Raw genomic sequence first — 17,604 nt, forward strand, 5'->3', positions numbered from 1 at the left:
ACATAATAGTCATGGGATTCATCCGCATTGTTGAAATTTCAGTAGTCCTTTCCTTTTTATTGGTGAATAGTATTCTATTGAATAAATATACCACAATTTGTGTATCCAATCATTGGTTGATAAATATTCAGATTGTCTTCAGTTTTTGCCTGTTGTGAATAAAGCAGTTAAAAACATGACTGTATAAGCCTTTTGTTTGTAAGTTTTCATGTTCCTGGGGTAATTAACCAGAAGTAAAATAGTTGGGTAATAAATAGGTGCATGTTTAATATTTTAAGAAACCACCCATCAGCTTTTCAAAATGCCTATGCTAATTTACACTTCCAAAATGGTGACGTGTGAGAGTTCAGTTGTTCCACATGCTCAGTGACAGTTGGTGTTGCCAGTTTTAAATATTTTAGCCATTCTGGTGGGTGTGAAATGTCACGTGGTTGTGATTACATTCCTCTGATAACTGATGACATTGAACATCTTTACAGGTGCTTATCGGCCATTTCTACAGCTTCCTCTGTGACATGCTCCTTGAACTATTTAGTTCATTCTTTAAAAACATTGGGTTGTATTTTTCTTTGTTTTCTTTTTTAATGTATAGCAGTATATATATTCTGGATATGAGCTCTTTGTCAGATAAATGTATGGTGAATATTTCCTCTCAGTTTGTGGTTTGCCTGTTCATATTCTTAATGTCTTTGATGAGTGGAAACTTTAAATTTTGATGAAGTTCAGTAGATCAGGTTTTAATTTTATGGCCGGCATGGATCTATTTCTGGGCTCTCTGTTTTGCTCTATTGATCTACTTGTCTGCTCTTCCTTATGACAATTTCCACCTTCATGATTCAGATAGGGTTATTATTTTGTTTCCAGAGGTAGGTGGGCAGGGGCTGGGCAAGCTGCTCCAGGGAGTTGTCTGCTCAGAGCCAGGTTTCTTGTAGCTCTCCGCTCCACCATTTGCAGCAAGCAGTTTTTGTTTTCCAGATAGCAAGATGGCCGCCTCCTTATTGGCATCACATTCTAGCTTCTGGGAAGAAGAAGAGGATAAACAGGTTAACAGCCCTGCTGAGTCTGCCTTTTTTATCAGAAGGAAGAAAAAATCCCCAAACCCAAAGAGTGAAACCATCATAAAAAGCTTCCTGAGGCCCCAACTAGAATTTTGTTTATAGCTCAGAGCTGGTCACGTGGCCACCCCCCTAGTGGCTGTGGAGACTGAGGAGAGGAATATTTGCGTGCTATGCATTGACTGCATTAGTGAATTGGCCACTGAGGCAAAAGGGGACGGATGGCACCTATCAGTCTGGGCAAGTCGGAACCCACCCTTGGAGCTGGAGGTGGGTCAATCTCACAAACTGTGAGGACGCTACAGAACGTCTTGGGATGACAGTGAAGAGTGAGGACAAAGAGAAACATCCAGCATACACACACACACACACACACACATATATTTTTAAATTGAGTTTTCCTTCTTCAGTTAATTCTATATCAGTGCTTCTCAAGCTGGTAAGGGGTACACAAGAGGGCATAAGATTCACGAACGGAGTTTTTCAAAAGACACAAACTTCCTTCCACAGGGCTACCCCTATTTGCACTATAAGCAGCAATGTCTCCTCAGGTCATTAATTAAATTTGCAAATTTTGAATCTTTGAAAGACAACTGCCTGCTTAGTATCTTAAATGGATCAATGTCGTAGAAACCCAAAGCCAGACAAAGCGTTATGGCAGATGTTTGGTTCCCAGAAGTGTCCATGATCACAGCCACTTCTGTGCAGAGCCTACTCTTCGTTCGTTCACTTAGTGACAGAGTAAAAAGGCCCTTGCAGGTTGACTGTATTACCATGTTCCAAGCAGGCACTGCTCAAGGTCCCAGTTTGGCTAGTGTACCATTTCTTGCTCCTCTAAGTCCATTTATACAGCCTGCTGTTGAGTCATTTGTCTCCCCTTTGATATTACCCCATCCTTGTTCCTGGAAGAAATTGAGTTGAGTAACAGGAACCAGGCAAGAGCCTAGCAGGCCTCAACCCAAATAGCTTTCCTTTTGGTGGTGTGACTTGAGACACAAGCATCTTGTATCACAGTGATAGTTAGCGATCTTTAAGAATCAATTTGAGCTGGTACAATCCATATTTCCTGCTGTATCTGTTCCCTAGAACTGCTGTAACAAAACACCATAAGGACGCCTGAGTGGCTCAGTTGGTTAAGCATCCTGGGATCAAGTCCACATCCGGCTCCTTGCTCATCGGGGAGCCTGCTTCTCCCTCTGCCTGCTGCTCCCCCTGCTTGTGCTCGCTCTCTCTTTCTCTGACAAATAAATAAATAAAATCTTAAACAAAACAAAACAAAGCACCATAAACTGGGAGGCCTTACACATCAGAAATGTATTCTTTTGCGATTCTGGAGGCTAGACGTCTAAAATCAAGGTGTCGGCAGGGCTGTGCTCTGTCTGAAGGCTCCAGAAGAGAATCTGTTCATGCTTTTCTTTTAGCTTCTGGTGTTGCCAGCAATCCTTGGCTTGTAGATCTATCACTCCAATTTCCTTCTTATACACGATAACGGCCTACCCTACTCCTGTATGAGTTCATTTCAACTTCAACAGTTACATCTGCAATGACCCTATTTGTAAATAAGATCACATTCTGAGGTTCCAGGCATGAGGACTTGAGCATATCTTTTTGGAGGACGCAATTCAACCGGTAACAGCTACTAAGACATACCGTGGAGCTTGTAAGGTGAGCCAGACCAAGGTACCAGGATTATTATTCTGCAAGGTCCAGGAAGGAAGCTGTGCTAACAGGAAGAACAGCTTTTCCTCGAGTCGGCCAGGCTGGGTTGCTGCTCTAGCTGACACCAGGGGTGGTCTGCGACAGCTCTCAGTGCCGGGAAGTTGGAACGGGAATGACACCCCCACCACCTCGTTCGCTCTTGCATTAGAGCCCGGCTGCAGCTGGAGAGGAAGAAACTGGCCTGCAAAGACACAGAGCTGTAGGTAGGGAGTATTCTGAGGATTTTGGGGTCCTGGTCCTGGAGGTTCCTAAGGCTGACTCCCCTCCCAGCCATATACCCATAGCCATGTGGATATATGAGCCCACAAATCTTCCTTTCTGCCTTTCATTTTCTCCAATCCTAAACTGGCTAAAGTTGAGCAGAGGAGAGGCTCTGTGTGCATGTGAGCAAAGCCCAAGGAGCTGGATTTCCTAAGACCCAAGACGGGACACCTCCTGGGAACGATGGGTGGGGGGTTGAGGGTAGAGGGGCTAGAAGTGGTGGAGGGGAGGATGAACTTCCTAAAAAGGGAAGGGGCGTGGACACCAGGCTGCAGGGGTGCAGTAGGAGGCAGATTAAGTGGAGTGACACAGAGGTTAGGAAAAAGGAAGTGTCCACGCAGAATACTTGTCCTTCTGCAGACCTGAATTGACGAGCCTTCCTCCCTGCATGGTACAAGGAAATGAGTAAGTGAGATAATGTTGCAACTTGTGGTCCTCTCCTTGCACTGTGAGAAAACTGTGCCTACCCCCATCCTGTCCTGGAGTGTGTTTGGTCTGGGGAAGGCTAGTAAGGCATGAGACCCCCAGAAAAGGAGCAGAAATCACTTCCTGTCACATGGGACTCTGGAAGTGAAGGTGTCACAGCTCTGGCAGAGATGGGGCCTAAGGGGCACCCGCTCTAGCTAGGGGGTAACTCTGCAGTTCCTGATTTCCCCACCCCCACCCTACCCCTCTCTCCCCTCCCATCCCAGACCCCTGTGTGTAGGGGGAGTCCTGTCATACCTGGATCACCCTGCAAGAACTACGTAGAGTCAGTTTCACTGCAAACAGGGCACTGTACAACTCTGGGAAGTCAACAGAAGCAAAAAGGCTAGCATTGAAAAAAAATTTTTTTTTGTTTGAAAAGGCTAGCATTTAACAGCAGCTCCCATGGCGTGCACAGGAAAATCTGACAACCTCTGAATTTGGGAAATCTTTTGGCACCTTGGGGAGCCTTGAGAACGTATAAACTGTCGATTGTCTCTGAGGTGTTAAGTGTGTGTGTGTGTGTGTGTGTGTGTGTGTGTGTGTGTGTGTGTGTGTGTGTTGGAGGCACCTTCTACAGGCCCCTGGGGCCCCATGCAGTGGTTTTAAGAGCTGGCATTCCCAGAAGCGTGAAGGGCAGCCGGAGGAGTGGTCCTGGGCTCTATGTCCAACTTCACCTGCTTCCGAACCAAGTTTCTTCTCAAGTCTAGTTCCATAAATCTGAATCATGGGGTCACTCTCCTAGTCAACAGCTAAGGGATTCTTACCTGCCTTGCATTAAATAATTGTGTGTCCCTGAGAGGTGCCTTGTGGAGGGAACTCCCAGCCCCGGCTCTTTATAAATGGATGCTGAATAAGCATTCCAGTAAATGATGGATGAACTAACCTTAGAAGAAAAGACCTGAGCTGAGTGTTCAGAGATTCATCAGGAGCTTAGAATATCTCTCTCTTCCTCTGGAGGGAGATGCCAGGGGATCCCTTTTACTCTCTCCTGAGAAGGACACCTTGGCAGGGAAGAGCTCTCCTTCCCTCCTCACAGAGAGGCCTTTGCAGGTGCAGGGGTGATGGGGATGGGGCAAGGAGACAGAGACATCCACACCTGCAGAAACCAGGGCGTGAGCGCTCCTTTTCCGAAGGCTGCCCCGCTCTCCCTGCCTCCCCTGGCTCCTGCCCCTGGCCGGCAGGGAGCTTGGCTGGAGGACCCCTGCCAGGCTGCCAGGTGCTCAGGAGACCAAGGAGCGCTCTGGGGAGCCGGCACATGGTCTGCGGGATGCTGATGGGCTCTCGAAGCCCCTCCAGCGGGGAGGGTCCTCAACGTGGGAAACATTGGCAGGTGGTGCTGTTGGGGACTTTTCGTGGCCTCTTAGAAGACTGCTTGCCAACGGGCCCTGGGCATTTGGCAGAATGTCTCCACTTAGCTTACGGTCTCTGGTTCCTGTTAGGAAACTCAGGGCTTGCCAAAGTGTTCATTCTCCTAAGTGAACAGCGCGGCGCTTGGCATCTCTCTTGTTACTCACTGCGGTATTGTGCCGTGCTCCCCCTTTCGAGCGGGCATCCAGCTTGTGAGAGACCATCCCTTTGCTGGGCAGGGGGCAGCTCTGAGGTTAGATCATTTCTCAGCTGGTCACAGCATATCACAAGGTGTAGGAGGGCTGTCCCCTTCCTTGGGTTTGCCGCCTCGCTCCTTCTCCTGGGCCTCCACGGGACAGCTAGATCTCACTGGCTTTGGAGACTGACAAGTCTGGCTTTGCGTTCGATGGTCTACCTTGCTGTGTGACCACGGACAAGTGACTGGGGCTCTCTGAGCTTCACTTTCCTCATCTGTAAAAAGGGCGATCATAACAGGGTTTTGTCCGTATTCAATGAGACCTTGGGTACAAAGTGCTTCGTACAGTGCCTGGTATATTTACCGGACTTGATATATGTTACCTTTTGTTATTTGGAAGATTCTATGATTCTGTGAGGAGAGCTGTGCCACACTGCACCGGCCAAGGAGAAGGGGGTGAGCGCCTTCCTTCTCAGGCCGTGGGTACGGAGAACATGCCCCTGCCCCTCCTGGCTTGCTGCTGAGCCAGATGCTTCTCTGTCAGTCCCGTGCAGGGGAAAAGGCCACATTAACCTCCAGGGCCTGTTAGGCATCATCATTACTGTTATTATGATTCTCTACAGTCAAACCCACCTCGGCCAGGACTTCACTTTTACCACGTGCTCACTGTGTCACCCCTCAGTCTCAGTGTTCCCATCTGGAAAATGGGACAATAAAACCTCTTCAGAGGGTTGTTATAAGGATTCAGTAAAGTAACAGGCGCAAGATTGCTTGCATTTAGCTGCATTTGGTAAATGTTCCCATATCCTCGCTCACATTTCCCCTCGTTCTCTTGCGGTGGGTATAGACCCAGACCATTAAGCGAGTTACAATCCTATAGAAAATGACCAGGCTCCTTAGGGCATTTCAGAGTCCAGTGCTGCTTGGTGAACATTCTCTGTGAAATCTATGTGGGTTGCTCAGGGTGGTCTTTGCTATGTCATACGTCATGGCGTGTCCTCCATAAGTGGGGTTCATGGACCAACTCCAGGTGAGTGAGGAGGGACCGTGGGAGCTATTCTGCGGATCAGCTTGTGGCCATGCCTGAGATCTGAAAACAGCCTGAGAAAGCTCTGCTTCAGATGCCTTGTTTCCTTCCTTTCCAAGGATCCTCTTCAAATGTGTGCTTGCATTTGGAAAACGTGATTGGCATTTGTTTTGAATGTTATAGTATTACACGCTATCGGAGGCTATGGATTACTTAAACCTTAAGCCCTCTGGCCAACTAGAAAAAAGCCTTTTAAGTGGTTTTCAGCAACCTGCATATACAATGTAAATTGTAATATCTCTGTGGGTATGTGAGAACATCTGTTTTTCTTCTAATGCAGTAAACATATAAGGGTCTCTCGGGACATATTTTAAATAGACTTAATACAACATTCAGGAACGATAAGCAAAATATAATCACAGTCTTAAGGGAATGTGAACATTTCATATTAATAACATTGGAAACTTATGTTTAATGCAGTGTTAAAAGCTGACAATTAAGCATGTAAGAGTCAGGAAATTCAATTAAAATTATCACAGTAATATGAATTTAGCCACATCCTGTATTGGTTTTGAAATCCATTTAACACCACGAACAATAATGTTTTCATCTGGTTTATTCAAAAGGAAAACAGGAACAAAAACACTCCATTGCTATATATATTCTGTTACTGTGGTCAGGCTAATTTTGCTGGGGGAAGAAGTTTAACTTCTGAATCTTTAAATGCCCAGTCATTTAATCTGAGTATTCTATTTCCTTGCTTGTTGCATAATTTCTGTCAATAAAATCAGATAGAACAACCACCAAAGAGCTCTCCTCTCCTCTCCCTGCTCCTTGCTAGGGGGCTGGGCTGTCTGCAGCCTGAGGGTATCCTCCTGGAAGCCTGGCCACCTTCTTCATTTCTCCTGCCACTTTTCTGTGGGCTCTGTGATTATTGGCATGGTGATTCCGTGTGGATGCTGCACCCCTAATCTAGAGCTGGGAACCCCCTAGGACCATGCACTTGGGGAGAAATGGAGCTCATAACTCCATTCTCCGTCAGTGCACAGGGTTCACGAACCCTTCGTTGAATCTATTCCTTGGGCCTCCCTTCTACTAGCTGCTCACACCTTCCTCTAGTCCTTTCCTATCTGAGACCATGGAAGATGGGCATTCATTTTTAATACACACACATCTGCAGCAAATCTAATTTTGCCACATCCCAGGAGTTTCACCAAGCGATTGTTTGGGAGCTGAGGTGCTTAGCAAACCTTCACTCAACAGTAGCCAAAGCCAACCAGGCACAGGGAACTTGGGCTATGGACCCACGCCCCCCCCCCCCCCGGTAAAGTGCTGTAAGAGTAAAGATAGGGAGAGTCTCAAGAGGAACTTCTCAGGGAATTACACTAACACTCATCTGGAAGGTTGTCAAAAAATCTGAGAATCATTCTTTTTTAGTTGTTTTGTATTTTTTGAGAGAGAGCGAGAGAGAGCACGAGTGGGTGGAGGGAAGGGGGGAGGGAGAGAGAGAGAATCTCATGGAGGGGAGGGGGGCTCAATCCCAGGACCCCGAGAACATGATCCGAGCTGAAAATAAGAGTCAGACGCTTAACCGACTGAGCCGCCCAGGTGTCCTGAATCATTCTTGACTCCTCTTCCTTATCCCCATCCCTCACGAAACCTATTGGTATTCAATAAACAGCCCTCAGATCCACCAACTTCTGGAACTGTCTCCCAACTGCTCTCCCTGTCTCCATGCTGGTCCCTCCAATATGTTCTCCACCCTAGTCAGGTGATCTCAAATGCAAGTCTTGTTTTGAGACAAGTCCTCTTAAAGTCCTAGAGTGGCTTCTCTTTGTTCCTGGGATCATTTCAAAATTCTTGACCTCACTGGCAAGGCCCTTTGTGATGTGTTCCCCAGCCCCTCCCATACCATCTCCTCAGTCTATCTTCCAATAAACGCAGATTGTTTCAGTTCTACAACTGCCTTGTGATCCTTCCCTTGCTCAGGATCTTTGAACACATCATTTGTACTTTCCTCAAGTCTCTGCAAAGCTAATCTCTACTCAACCTTCAGGTTTTATCTTAGATACCGCCTCCTCTGGGGAGATGTTCCCAATACCCTCTGTAAAGTGAGCTGAAATGGTTTCTTACCCCATATCCATTCCCCATTCATCCAAATCTCTACTCAGGGCAAGTAATACGCCCAGCTGAAAGACTATGGGCATGCCTTATATAGTTGCACTTTGCAGACATTGCATTTTTTACAAGTTGAAGCTTTGTGCAACCCTGCATGGAGCAAGTCTATCAGTGCCATTTTCCCCTTTTTTTCCCCAAGAGATTTTATTTATTTATTTGAGAGAGAAACAGAGAGACAGACAGAGACAGAGATGGAGAAAGTGAGTAGGGGGAGGGGCCGAGGGAGAGGGATAAGGAGACTCCCCGCTGAGCCAGGGCCAGACAACTGAGGGCTTGATCCCAGGATCCCGAGATCATGACCTGAGCCAAAGGCACACGCTTAATCCACTGAGCCACCCAGGTGTCCCTGGGGTTCCAGAAACCACGGCAATATAAGATGGTGAAATTAATCAATAAATGTTGTGTGTGTTCTGACTGTACCCCCGCCAGCCATTCCCTCATCTCTCTCCCTCTGCTCAGGCCTCCCTTTTGCCCAAGAAACAACAATATTGAAATTAGGCCAATGAATAACCCTTCAGTGGCCTCTCGATGTTCAAGTGAAAGAGAGAGTTGCACATTCTCACTTTAAACAAAAAATTAGAAATGATTAAGCTTAGCGGGGAAAGCATGTTGAAGGCTTAGGCCCAAAGTGAGGCCTCTTGCACCAAATATTAGCCAAGTTGTGAATGGAAGAAAAAGTTATTGAAGGAAATTGAAAGTGCTGCTCCAATAAACACACAAATTAGAAAGTGAAACAGCCTTACTGCTGATGTGGAGAAAGCTCGAGTGGTCTGGAGAGGAGATCAAACCAGCCCCAACATTCCCTTAAGCCGCCCAGAGCAAGACCCCAACTCTCTGTCATCCTGTGAGGGCTGCGAGAGGTGAGGAAGCGGCAGAAGGAAAGTCTGAGGCTGGCAGAGGTCGGTCCACGAGGTGTAAGGAGAGAAGTCAGCTCCGTAACATGAGGCTCAGGGTGAGGCAGCAAGTGCTGGTGGAGAAGCTGCAGCAAGTTCCCCAGAAGGTCCAGCTACCAGAGTAACGGCGGGCTACACGCAACAACAGGTTTTCAGTGTAGACAAGACAGCCTTCTACTGGAAGAAGATGCCACAGAGGACTTTCAGAGCAAAGAGGAGAAGTCAGTGCCTGGCATCAAAGCTTCAAAGGACAAGCTGACTCTCTTGTTAGGAGCTTATGCAGCTGGTGACTTAAAATTGAAGACAAAGGTCACTGACCATTCCAGAAATCCTAGGGCCGTTAAGAATTATGCTCAATCTACTCTGTCTGTGCTCTGTAAATGGAACCACAAAGTCTAGAAAACAGCACATCTGTTTACAGATGTTTACACATGGTTTACTGAATATTTGAAGCCTACTGTTAAGATCTTCTGGTCAGAAAAAAATTCCAAAAATTCTGTTCAGTGACAATACACCTGGTCACCCAAGAGCTCTGATGGAGATTACAAAGAGATTAAATTTTTTTGAGAATAATGCTGTTTTCCTGTGAGCTAACACAACATCGGTTCTGCAGCTCATGGATCAAGTAGTAATTCTGACTTACAAATCTCAAGACGTACATTTTGTGAGCCTATACCTGCCAGAGGGAATGATTCCTCTGATGGATCTGGGCAAAGTCAATTGAACACCTGGAAAGGATTCGCCATTCTAGATGCCATTAAGAACATTCGTGATTCATGGGAAGCGGTCAAAATATCCACATTCACAGGAGTTTGGAAGAAGTCGGTTCCCACCCTCCCAGAGGACTTGGAGAGGTCAGGGCGTCAGTGGAGGCGGTCACTGCAGGGGTGGTGGAAACAGCAAGAGAACTGGGGTTAGAAGTGGGGCGAGACGATGGGACCGCAGTGCTGCAATCTCATGATCAGATTGAATGGATGAGAAGTTGCTTCTCATGGATGAGCAAAGAAAGTGGTTGCTTGAGATAGAAACTTCTCCTGGTGAAGATGCCGTGACGACTGTTGCAATGACCACAAAGTTATTTAGAATCTTACATCAATTTAGCTGATAAAGCAGCAGCAGGGTTCAAGAGGATTGACTCCAGTTTTGAAAGAAGTTCTCCTTTTGGTGAAATGCTATCAAACAGCAACACACACTTCAGAGAAATAATTCCTGAAAGGAAGAGTCAATCAATGAGGCAAACTTCGGTGTTGTTTTATTTTACAAAATTGCCACAGCCACTCCAATGTTCAATAGCCACCACCCAGAACAGTCAGCAGCCATCAACAATGACGCAACACTCTCCATAGCCAAAAGATTATGATTCATTGAAAGCTCAGATGATGGTTACCATTTTTTTAGCAATAAAGTATTTTTAAATTAAGGTATATACACTGTGTTTTCAGAGACATAATGCTATTTAATAGACTACGGTAGAGTGGAAACATAACTTTTACATGCACTAGGGAACCAAAAAATTCATTTGAGTCAGTTTATTGTAGTGATCTGGAATCAAACCCACAATATCACCCAAAGATGAAGAGAGATTTATATCTTCTTTTGGGGGAAAGGGTTAGTGCATTTTCTAGTCTATGAGAGAAAGTTTCATTATGTTGTATGGAAGCATGATTTTACCATTGTCTTTCTTGGAAGTTAACTTCAGTTTGGGTGAAGGTGTGAATGTGGATGCTAAGTTGACAAGGGGTAGTCTGTGGTAGATAGGTTTGTATTGTGTCAGTTTACCTAAGCTGGAGCCACGTTTTCTTCACTTAATTTCCCTGCATAGTTCTGGGTTAGCGCAGACTACAGGAGACATTTTGCATGAGGTCAGAAGGTGGAAGTGAAGCAGCAGCCATCTTTGACGCTTAGCAGGTGTGGCAGGCCACATGGCTTTCTTGCACACACATTCTTGCTTATCTGTTGGCTCAACTGGTTGACTTAGGGCAGTTGGCTGGAGTCCTCAGCTTAGCTTCTGCTGTGAACTCCTTCAGCTTCTCTGGACTGTGACGAGGAGACCAGACTCCCCTGCAAAAAGCCCTGGTCCTTGGGGTGCCTGGGTGGCTCAGTCGTTAAGCATCTGCCTTCGGCTCAGGACGTGATCCAGGTGTTATGGGATCGAGCCCCACATCAGGCTCTTCCACTGGGAGCCTGCCTCTTCCTCTCCCACTCCCCCTGCTTGTGTTCCCTCTCTCTCTGGCTGTCTCTCCCTCTGTCAAATAAATAAATAAAATCTTAAAAAAAAAAAAAAAGCCCTGGTCCTTGATGTTTGGGCTTAAAGTCAGTGTGTGACAGACATGGGTTCGAGCCTGTCTTCATGGTTTCCTCACAGATTTTAGTGTCCATTCAGTTCTTGCTTCCCTCGCTGCGTGTCTCTCTTTACCTGATGCTCTTTGCTTGACCCTCTTTACCTGGCCCGCTTTGCCTGATGGCTCACCCTTTTGGAGTTTAGCTTCAGCACCAGCCCCAGAGAACAGCAGCCGTACTGTTGAGGGTTGATGTGTCCTCCAAAAGACCTGTTGACATCCTAACCTCCCGTACCTCAGAATGTGACCTTATTTAGAAATAGGGTCACTGCAAATATAATTAATTAAGAAAGGTCATACCAGGGGCGCCTGGGTGGCACAGCGGTTAAGCGTCTGCCTTCGGCTCAGGGCGTGATCCCGGCGTTCCGGGATCGAGCCCCACGTCAGGCTCCTCTGCNAGTAGGGTGGGCTCCTGATTCAATATGACTGTTGTCCTTCTAAGAAGATGGCCATGTGAATGAAGACAGAGACATAAGCTGTGAGCGCCATGCGGTGACAGGTGCAGAGACCATACTGCTGCAGCTGTGGGCTAAGGGACGCCAAGGACTTTGATGACCACCAAAAGCTGGGATGAGCAAGGCGGGATCTTCCCCTAATAGGTTACAGAAGCAGCATGGTCCTGCCGACACTTTGATTTTGGACTTTTTCTACTCTCCAGAACTGTGTCACAATAAGCTTTTATTGTTTTAAGTTTCTTTTACAGCAACCCTAGAAAACAAATACGTTCCCATAGACGATTTCGCCAGCTCCCACAGTTGTGTGAGCTCAGATCCCTGTAACACATTCATATATGTATATGGATTATATATAAAATCTCCTAGCAGTTCTGCTTCTCTGGTAAAACCCTGACTGCTACGAGACATGTGTTTTCGTTTCTTTTGGAACAATATCTAAAAGTGGAATTGCTAGGTCCTAGAGCAAATGCGCATTTAACTTTGTAAGAAACTACCAAACTTTTTTCAAAGTGTTTTTATTTCTATTTTGCCATTTTTACATTTACTGCTTTACAGTCTGACCAGCCACGGACTGACTGGAGTCCCATTTGCTCCACAGCCTTGCTAACCATCTCTGGAGGTTTATGATGGGATCTTTGACTTTGCATGTCCCTGATGACTAATGATGCTGAGCATCTTTTCATGCGCTTATTGGCCATTTGTAGACCTTTTTCTGTGAAATGTCTGTTCATGTCATTTATCTATTTTTAAAATGGGGATTTTTCATCTTGTTATCATTGACTGGGAGTAAGTTCTTTATATATTCTGGGTAAAAGTCCTTCATCAAATGGGTATATTACAAATATCTTCTCCCTGTCTGTGGCTTGCCCTTTTATTTTCTTAATGGTGTCTTTTGAAGCACAGATGTTTTAAATTTTAATTAAGTCTAATTTACTGATTTTTTTTCTTTACACAGCTCACACTTTTTGTGTCTTAAAAAAAACAAATTTACCACACAGGGAATCTAGTCAATGACATTGTAATAGCATTGTCTGGTGACAGATGGCAGCTACACTTGTGGGGAGCACCGCATAACATATAGAGACGTTGAATCACCGTGTTGTACACCTGAAACTAATGTAACTATACTCAAATAAAAAAATTTTTAAAAAACCACTTTGCCCTCCATATGGTCACAAAGACTTTCTTTTATTTTTTTCTTCTAGAAGCTTTATAGTTTTTTTTTTTATGTTTAGGTTGAAGACCCATTTCTAGTTATGTTTGTGATTTGGGGGGAGGGTCAAGGTTCATTTCCTCCTCATATAAATACCCAGTTGTTCTAGTACCTTTTGTTTGAAACACTTTCCTTTCCTCATTGAATTACTCTGTCAAAAAGCTGAGCATATATGAGCCTCACAATTTTTAAATATATTAGAATGGAAGGCCCACAACTGACCTCCTTTCCTTAGAGAGGCTATAGACAGATTAAACTGAGAGTTGGGGAAAGGAACCCACACGTAAGCTTTGTTTTTGTATAGACACATGGCGTGATGTTTGCTGCACTTTTGGGTTACTTGCGTAATTTCTCCACAAACTCGTAACAATGCACTGTGTTTTGTGTGTTTGGGACACGGACAGATGTTTTCTGGATGCCACCCTGGGTTCTTGCAGTCTGTGCGAGTGTCTGTGGACTTCTGTTTCTCTTTGTGTCCTTGCACTGATATTAGCAGCTTGCAGCTGAAGAGTCTAGGGGATGGCGGTCGTATTTGTAAATGTCATTTTTGTTTTGTAAAGCGCCTAGCTCTGGACCCTGAGCACGTGTGGAATTTAATCGATATCATTGAGATTACAGCAAATTCGCTATCCCTCAGTTTCCTCATCTATGTAATGGCCTGAAGGCTCATCTCTGTTTCATTGAGTTCGGTTCAGGACCAAACGGACTATGCGTGTAAAGAAAGACCATCAGACCATGGCTGGGGAAGGAGACCTGACATTTTCACCAGGCTGATTTGGTTCTCTTGGAGACTGTGGGTGTGTGATATCTAGAACAGACTATGGCCTGGTCTTTGTTCATATCGTTCATCTTTCAGATCGACGTTGGTCTGAATAGTTTTTAGGTCAGCCGAAATTAAAGGAACTGCTTTGTACCCGTGGGCAGTTTGTGCCTGTGGCCCCGGGCTCTATCGCTCTGTCCCCACTAGTGCTGACGCCCCAGCCCAGGAGAATCCTGAGCTTGCTTCCTCACTCCCCGCATTTATGTACAGTACAGGGAAGGCCTCGTGCTAACGAGCACGGAGGGCAAGCCTGCGTGGAAAGCGAAGGGAAGAGATGTCACGAAATGGCAACATGCACCCAAGGTGAGATGAAGGATATGTGAATGTTGTGGCTTGACAGCCAGACGAGGGGGCCCAGCGTTGCCATGGTGACGGAGCCTGTTGACGCTAAGTGTATGAGCAGCTCCCATGTTTTTTATAGCAGCTGGTCAGTGCCACCGCCTTCTCTGGATAGCTGCCCGCCTGAGTGGCTGCTTGGCCCCAGCTGTCCTGATCTCCGTTGACAAATGGTTGTCCTTCACAGTCAAACTACTAGCAGTACTCTAATTAATGAATGTGCTAATTATCCTTCCCGACTCCCAGCACATTTGTCTAACTAACCTGCAACACGCTTGTAAGTGCAGCACAGGCATGATAGGGAAGGGGTGGGAGCAGGGGTCCGGGAGCTGAGGGCGGGGCTTACAGCTCTGAGCTGGAGGCCAGTTCTTGTTAAACTACCTTTACTAACAGCGGGGGGTCTGGAGACTGTTACTTCCTGTGACATGGATCTGTTTTTCTTTCCTTTCTTTTTAACAATCTCTCTTTAGGGGCTGGGGGCCGTTGCTCATGGCACTAGCATCAATGCCAGTGGATCTGGGAGTCCCGAGCTCTGACAATGGTTCCAGAAGCACCAGAAGGAGCATTCAGAGTGGTTAAGGACCCCGACTTGGAAGCTAGGATAAGCCTGGGTCTGAATCCTGCTTCTGCTCCTTACTACATGTGTGTCCTTGGACGTGTGGTTTAACCCCTCTGCACCCCCGTTTTAACCTTCGGGCCATGGGAGGAGTAACCTGTCCCCGTGGGGGGGGGGCTGTGTTGAGGAGCAAAGGTACAAGCTGCTCAGGGCCGTGGGTCCTGCACCTGGTCTGGCCCGGCCCGGGCCCTGCCCGGACTGTCTGCAGGGCCGAGGACCATCTTGTTAGGAAGGGGAATGGAGAGCAGGGCCGCTGCGCTCCCCTCCCCCGCTCCCCTGGCGCCCCTCGCCTTTTTGTTCTGTCTCAGCAGCTCTCTATTGAGATGAATGGCATTTCCAGAGGCTTCACCTCTGATAAGTGTTCCTCTGCGGCAGCCAGAATCTTAATGTGTGCACTGTAATTTAATGGCCATCGAGGCTGACTATTAAAACGCTCTTCCCGGGTGAAGTGGACTCGCTCCATCGGCACGTGCTCTCTACCCTGGCGGGGTGACTCCAGGGAGCTCAGAGATGGAAGGCCCCCATGGAGGGGGGCGCAGCTACCGAACCTCCTACCAGGNTTGCTGCGTTCCGGGAACCCAGGCTGGGATGATTTCCCAAAGCATCATTGGATTCTGTCCATGCTGTTTTTATGTGCCTGCAAGTGGTGGCACCCACTTACATGCCATAAACACAAACACCCAAGCAAGAAAGAGATTAGGCTGAGCCTTAAAGTCATCAGGCTGTGTGATAGAGAAACTTCTTTAATAACGGTGTGTTTCAACCTGGAATTATAAGTGGTGGACAGTCACAGCATGATAGCAGATAAACCCGGCATCCCTCCATCCCCCACCCCCCACCCCCCCCAACGCCCAATCTTTCTTTAGGGAACGATCTCCCTCAACCATATGACAATTATGGAAACTACCAGGTTCTTTCATTTTCCTGCCATCTGGTTGTCCTAGGAATGATATGTGACTCGCCAGGGCCGATGAGATCGTTCTGAGAATTTGGATGAGAGAAGTCGGTCCTTTACACTGTGGAGAAAAGTGGTCTGCAGAGAGAATAAAGCTGACAAACCAAGAGGAAGTTGAGAGAGAAAGAGAAAGAGTGAGAGACAGAGAACTCTATTTGAGAGAGAGAGAGAGAGTGAGAGAGTGAGAGAATGCCTGGCCTCCAAGGGCCAACCACAGACATCTCTGCTCTTTTCCACTTTCGGTTGTTCTGTTCCTTAGATTTTTTGAGCCAATCAATTTCCCTTTTCACCCAAGCTAGTTTGAGCTAAGTGTCTATTGTTTGCAACTGGAGTACTTTTAAACGGGACTGGCCTTCACTTCTGATGCATTGTCCTTAGTTCTGAGAAGTGTTGGAAAGACTACCTCTTTATGAGGGTCAGACTCCTTATCCCCTGGGACCTAAGTGTCCTCTGAAACTTACCAGACCGCCCACACAAATAAGATCTCATTAAGTGGAATATGTAAATCTTGCTGATGCTGAGCCCCTAACCGATCTTGTGACATCACACTTGGCAGAGTGCCCCAGGCACTCAGAGAGTACTCCCAAGGGTCAAGACCTTGTTTGGCCTGCCCTTGGCACAGACCTTCACGAGTCCGATCTCTGGACATTGCCTCCACGGACCTCTGTCTCTCTCTGTTGAATGGAGGATGCTCAAGCTGGCCTCTCCCACAAGAAGATGTAGTTCCCTGCTGCCACCAAATATAGTGGCTAATGTTCTCTTTCAAAGTCAGGTTTTGATAAAAGCTCCTCTTAATCTCCACCAAATAGCTGCTGAGTCTGGGCTGAAGATTGCAGGAATCTTGCATTTTCTGTGTCGCTTCTGACAGACTGCCATTTACACGGAGGAAGCTGTCCTGTAAAATGCCAGGCGACCACCTACCTTACACAGCAGGCTCATTCTTACACCTTCTCTCTACTCTTACTATTACATTGAGAAGATTCCAGGAAGGTGTCTCGACAGTTACCTCTCAGGAGCCGGCTGTGGTGTTGAATAATACTTCCCGATTGGAACTTTGCCTTTCAGGTCATCTGTATCCTCATTTCTGCTCCTTATCTAAATTCTTTAATTTAGTTTTACTTCTCTTGTTGCTTTTTTTTCCCCTGGAGAAATGGAGATGTCAGCTTGTCCCCCTTCCCCATTCATTCATTCATTTATTCACTCATTCAGCCCTTATTATGTGGCTGCCATTCGGGACCCTGCCATGTGTGAAGTTTTCCATTTTTTCCCCTGGGAATTCAAGAAAAGAAAGGCAGCTCTCAAAACCCAGATCTTTTTGGTGCTCTATAAATAAAACCCAAGTTTCATTTTTTCTTCCTTTCCTGCTTCTCTTCCAAGTTCTGCTTCCCCTGGCAGGTCACACAGAGCCAGGGAGCTTTGGTGGCTAGGGAAAAAGAGAGAGAAAGAGAGAGACAGAGAAAGAAGAAGTCACTGTGTAACTGTGCTGGGACCTTCGGAAATTCTAATGATGAAAGACAGAGTGCGGGCCCTCACTTCCCCTTTCTGCACCGCGCAGGCCTGGGTGCCCGCCACCACACTGGAGCAGTCCTCCCCGGGGAGCCCGAAGCAAACATGGATCAAGAAGCCGTGGGCAACATTGTCCTGCTGGCCATCGTCACCCTCATCAGCGTGGTCCAGAACGGTAAGAGAAGGTCCTCACTTGGGAGTGGCGGTGGGGGTGGGGGGG

At 46.7% G+C, this 17,604-nt stretch overlaps 1 protein-coding gene across 3 annotated transcripts in view; it reads left to right on the forward strand.

Annotated features, from left to right (window-relative positions):
* Window positions 1-2,872: 2,872 nt before the first annotated feature.
* ALOX5AP (arachidonate 5-lipoxygenase activating protein) overlaps window positions 2,873-17,604 on the forward strand; it is a 39,086-nt gene continuing 24,354 nt past the window's right edge. The window contains exons 1-2 of one of the 3 annotated variants that reach the window (XM_002914754.4): window positions 2,873-2,977; window positions 17,434-17,559. In XM_002914754.4, the coding sequence (XP_002914800.1) occupies window positions 17,490-17,559 (70 nt within the window). In that variant the 5' untranslated portion in view covers window positions 2,873-2,977; window positions 17,434-17,489. Of the gene's footprint in view, window positions 2,978-3,355; window positions 3,441-17,433; window positions 17,560-17,604 lie in introns of those variants that run through there. The other 2 variants (XM_019794687.2, XM_034665040.1) reach the window with 2 other exon arrangements.

Source organism: Ailuropoda melanoleuca, chromosome 7 (assembly GCF_002007445.2).
Source record: "Ailuropoda melanoleuca isolate Jingjing chromosome 7, ASM200744v2, whole genome shotgun sequence".
NCBI lineage: Eukaryota > Metazoa > Chordata > Mammalia > Carnivora > Ursidae > Ailuropoda > Ailuropoda melanoleuca.